This window comes from Xiphophorus maculatus, chromosome 11 (genome assembly GCF_002775205.1).
Source record: "Xiphophorus maculatus strain JP 163 A chromosome 11, X_maculatus-5.0-male, whole genome shotgun sequence".
In the NCBI taxonomy this organism is placed as follows: Eukaryota; Metazoa; Chordata; class Actinopteri; order Cyprinodontiformes; family Poeciliidae; genus Xiphophorus; species Xiphophorus maculatus.
Window position 1 is genome coordinate 9,566,594 of NC_036453.1, and position 5,525 is coordinate 9,572,118.

At 34.7% G+C, this 5,525-nt stretch overlaps 1 protein-coding gene across 1 annotated transcript in view; it reads right to left on the minus strand.

Annotated features, from left to right (window-relative positions):
- The window catches only part of arl10 (ADP ribosylation factor like GTPase 10), a 16,163-nt gene extending 11,552 nt beyond the window's left edge, over positions 1–4,611 (minus strand). Inside the window, exon 1 of the mRNA XM_005800386.3 lies at positions 4,312–4,611. Coding sequence (XP_005800443.1) covers positions 4,312–4,449 — 138 coding nt within the window. The 5' untranslated portion in view covers positions 4,450–4,611. The remainder of the gene's footprint in view (positions 1–4,311) is intronic.
- Positions 4,612–5,525: the final 914 nt, after the last annotated feature.

Genomic DNA, 5,525 nt, shown 5'->3' on the forward strand with positions numbered 1-5,525 from the left:
CCTCAAGCAAATTTAATAGTTTTTATTTATATCAGATGTTGATATCAGCCCAAATTTTTATATCCATGCCTAATTTTCACATTTTACCACATTGTACCAAAACACTTTTCTCCTTTCTAAACGCTTTGATCTATGGACATTTTTATGGCTTTTATATCTTTTCTTGAATTGTTTGAACAAATGAATCTTCAGGTAACTAGAAATTGTAACCCAAAGATGAACCAGACTTATGGAGTTGTGGATTTCCAAAACATGTCACACAAAGAAGCGGTGTGTTGGAGGTGGTGCCTTTAAAATACATCTAAATACATAAATCTCTCATCTTTCTGGCATTCAGCAAATAGAAATAATTTTGATAATCCTGAATGAAGAAATGGTAAACATTTAAACTGCCTGCATGGGTTCTGCCACATCATGTATTATAAAATCCCACTTCGCTCAGACTTCTGCAAAATGAGAAAACATGCTGATGAGGCAGTTTTATTTTTAAGTTTGACTTCAGCTGAAAAAACCTTTCCGCTGGAAGATAGCAGCTAAGATTATAATCTGAAGCTTTTTCAGCACAAAATCCATTGATTGGCTCAGAGTTTATTCTGAGTGGAGCATGTTGTTTGGAAGTTGTTGTTTGCTATGTTATGTTCATGAAACATGACAATCATTACAGCAGAGTGCTGATCTGAAGGACGGCTCCAACCACGTTGGGTCTTTGCAGATATTTGAACTGGTGGTTATTAGGTTTTCTTTCTCTAGAAAATCCAATATTTTTCCATTTTTCCAAGCTAATTTTTATTTTTCCACACTGATGCAAACCTGGAAACAGCACGTAAAAGCAAATTCCAGACTTTTGATTTTACTTAGGGGGTTTCAGAGTACAGGGAATTGGTATGAAATGATTAATTTGGTAATCGATTATTCTGAAGACTAATCAATTAATTTGATAGTAAAATGATCATATTCTGCAGATTTTTCATTTAACCACTTAAGCCTTTTTATATAATTTTAGAAATACATTAAAATATGCAAATAAATAAATAATGAATTTCCTTTTATACATAAAATATTAACATTTTGCTGTCTAAAATGCAATTATGATCTTTCATTGAACACTTGATCCTTTATATCAGTGGTTCTCAAATGGGGGTACGCGTACCCCTGGGGGTACGTGGAGGTACTGCAGGGGGTACGTGAAGCTTTTCAAAATATCTTTAAAAAATCAGTAGGCTCCTCATAATAAGTCTTGGGAAAAATTATTTTGTAAAAAGTTCGATAAAATATAAATGTGTGTTCATGCACTGAATTTTATATTCAGTATTTAGTTTCAATATCCTTTAAAATAAAACGGTTTGACTGGTTTTATACCTTCCTGGTGGTCACCGTCTTCTGTTTTTCTTTTTTGTTTAACCATGCAATGTTTGCAATATGGATGTATTTGTCAGGTTCACTGATATAAGTTGTTTGGCTTTAATAAATCAGACAGTGATTTTACAGCACTGTACCTCTTTTTAATTCCAAAAATGTTTTGCCCGTGTCAGGGGGTACTTGACTAAAAATATATTTTTAAGGGGGTACAGCACTGAAAAAAGTTTGAGAACCACTGCTTTATAGTAAAGGATGAATCTGCATCTAAAAAATACTTATAACAACAATATATGAACAGCTCAGCCCTTTTTGCTTGACTTATCATTACATTTTAAGGCTGATCTGTTGGTTATTTTTTGGATTGACCGATTGGATAGCAAAGGGTGCTTCATAGAATTTGTTTTCTCTCTCTTTTACAGAATTTGAACCAGTTAAAACTATGCTACTTGAGCAGAACATATTCACAGACAAAGAAGGGTTTCTTCATCTTAAATGAAAAATTTTGATTTTGATATATATTTTTTTTTTTACACTTTTGGCTTAATTGCTGTTCTCTGAGTGTGTTGTTCTTTTAGGAATATGGCCCAATCATGAGTCTGTATATTCCAGCTAACCTAAGTAAGTTAAGCCCTAAGTACACCTTGGACTTATAAGAATCTTTTATTGTGTTATAACCTCAACCTCTAAAGTATTTGAAGAGGACTTAATGTGGTAAACATGGTACATAATTGGTGCATAATTATGAAGTGGTAGAACATACAAGATAGGTCTTTTTCTTTGTGAGTGTGTGAAGGTGTTTGTGATGGTTTATAATGAAGTTTGTGGCTGCAGTTGGAAAAACACTCACCTAAGATGGACAAAAGTCAGGAATGTGAAAAATGCAGTCCAGTCAGATTGGTCAACCTGTCCTCTGTCAACAGTCCAAGCTGTTATCTTGCATATTCAGGTTTGTTTAAGTTACTTTTTCCATTTTAATATCTAAGTTAAGGTCATGATGGGTGTGTAGTCTACAGATCCTTCTAGCAAATTCCACACCGCCATCTTTAACCCCGCGACTCTGTTCGTCCTCCGTCTCCTTGGAACATTTCGGCTCCAGGAACAAAAACACAACCCCACGTGGGGTCTCTGCCAGCCAGAGTTATCCTCTGAAAATGGACTGATACATTCAGAGATAAAAAACAAGATTAGAGACATGCAAATAGATTTTACTGGGAGATTCATGCCAAAGTTCATTAAGGAAAACTAACATTTCTCTGCTCCCAAGGAAAAATGAGACAAACTCAGTTTAACTTGGCCTGAAACCGTTGAATGAAAAAAAATTGGCACAATGTTTGTTTTAGGGCTGAAGCGATTAATCATGATGAATCGATTATTGAAATAATTCTCAACTACTTTAGTAATGAATTAATAGTTAACTGGAGCATACAGACTCATAAAAGACCTTTTGTTGGAAGAATGGCATGTTCAAGGCTATAATTTAGCCAAAACCATACAATAAATATACACATTTTGTATTTGAGATTAGAAAAAAACAACCTTATTTGTCTACAAATATGTTCTACTCAGAAGTGGCAGTTTTAGCTTTTTATTTGGTTCAAATTATGTAATAAAAAACCTCAAAAACTTCTATTCAACACCTTTTGCCCTTCAACTTTTAATCCGTCTAATAAAAATAAAAATAAAATAGAAATCAATTAACGGACCAATAATCAAGCATACACTACAGAATGCTATGTTATCACATTTTAGGCAATAAAATGTTTATTCTTTTATTTAAAGGAATTGAATTGTTTAATGGCATCTTTTAATATATTTCTAATTTTGTATTTCACAATGAACAAATAACATGTTCATTTTCTTATTTAAAAGAAGGAATTTGTTTGCATCTTGTAATATATTGTGTTTAAGAAAAGTTTAAGTGGTCACATAAAAAATATGCAGAATGTGTCAAATATTATATCTGATTAATTATCTGAATAATTGATTAATTGTCCGAATAATCATTCAAATACCTGATTAATCGATTACTAAAGTTCTAGCTAGTTTTTTTTTTTTTTTTTTTTTTTTACAGTTTATTAAAAGAGAGTAAATGGAGGAATAGCGTCCCTAATGTTGTTGTCCTTTATGTGTCCCATGTTCAGAAGACAGGGAGACATGTGTCCTCATGTCATTCCAATCCTGGAACTGTAGAAACATGTGAATTGTTCATAACAGACAGAAACAAGATTCCTTGGATCATCCATCCAGAATACATCCAACCATGCCATCCATCCCTTTGTCTAATCCAACTGACTATCTAACTGTCCAAACAGATTAGACTACCCATCTATGCATTTGTCCATCCAATGGCCCCTTCACTCATCCATCCATTTGTCCGTGTATCCATCTGTACTTCCACCCATCCTTCAATCCGTTAATCCAATTGTCCATTCATCAGTGTTTGTCCATAAAACTCTGTCCCTCTATCCTTTCTTTAATATCTATTTAGACACCCCTCTATCATATCCAGCTTTCCACCTGTCTGCGTATTTGTCTTCCCAATCCATCATCCGTTCACCCAACTTTCCATCAATTTGACTCCCTGCCTCTGTCCTCTACTCATCATCTCCATCCATTTCATTAACATTATCATCATAATCATCACTGTTTTACTTGTCTTCCTCCTCCATTAAAGTTGTCTTCATCATCACTTATCATATTTAATTTATCTTCACAATCACCGTCATAGGTATTTATCATCATCTTCCTCACAGCATGCCACTTTGTAATTGCCAGAAGCCTCCTCCTCCTCATCATCATTCTTACCGTTCTTGTTGTTTCCAGTTGTAACCTTCATTATTCAGGGATCGGGATTCTGCGGCGTTTTGTTTTTCCTTTTTAATAAAAATATCGTCTGAAATAACTTGAGCAGCTCTCTTTTAATTACTAAAGAATTACAGCAGAACCTCTCACCTCTGTGATGGTGCAGTACGCCGCCTGCGGGGACCATACGCGCCGCTTGTAGAAGTAGTTGAGGGCGATGAAGAGAGCTGAGCCCAGGGCGGCCACGGCGGCGGTCAAGGCGATGGAGATATGCCGGAGGAGAACCATGTGTGAGGTGGGCAGAACCGGAACCAAAGACCGGTGGACGGGAGCTTGCACGTGGAGCTTCCTGCTCCTTCAGGTTTCGCTGCCCCACTGACTACATGGGACCGCTCTCTCTCTCTCTCTCTCTCTTTCTTTCTTTCGCTCTCTCTCTCTCTCTTTCTTTCTTTCGCTCTCTCTCTCTCTCTCTCTCTCTATCTCTCTTTCTTTCGCTCTCTCTCTCTCTCTTTCTTTCGCTCTCTCTCTCTCTCTCTCTCTCTATCTCTCTGCCTGTTTTTGTTTTCGAGAAGCGCGTGAAAGAATATGGAAATTTGGTGCGTTCGAGTGTGGCTCGGAAACTGCGAGCGTCTTCTGGTTATAGCGGAATTAAAGCAGTTAGACCTTCTTTCCGTTGAATCTCAATTAATTTAATGGTTTTATTTATTGGATTTATTAAAGGTTTATTTATTTGTACTTTAACTTTGGCTGCTATTTTCTATGTAGTTTAAATCCCACTCACTTTCACTGACCAATATAATTCAAATTCTTGATATAATTATTTTTATGAATGAAATCAGTTTAGTTAAATAATATGAGGAATATTTATGTTCAATAAATAACATATGAAAAGGAATTACACATACTTCTTCATTACATTTTTACGACGGAGAACGACGGCAGAAAAAATAAATTAATTACGAAAATAGTCAAAAAAAATTACGAGAATAAGTGTGAGATTAAAGTAGAAATAATGAGATTGGTATTATGAGAATAAAGTCATATTACGACTTTATTATCCAAATATACTTTATTTTCATATTATTACAACTTGTATTATTTTGACTTTATTCTCGTAATATGATTTTATTGTCAAACTGTCACTTTACTCTCGCAATAGGCTATTATGACTCTATATTCTCGTAATGATTTTATTTTCGTAATATGACAGTCATAGTGTCATAGTATGAGAATTATTATTCTCATATTATTTTGAATTTACTCTCGTAATATTAATACTTCTTGTCGTTTTATTGTTGTTTTCTTAGCGTGGCCCTGCTCCGTCGTACATTAAGCATATTCTGTCTTAGAATGTTTTGAATAAT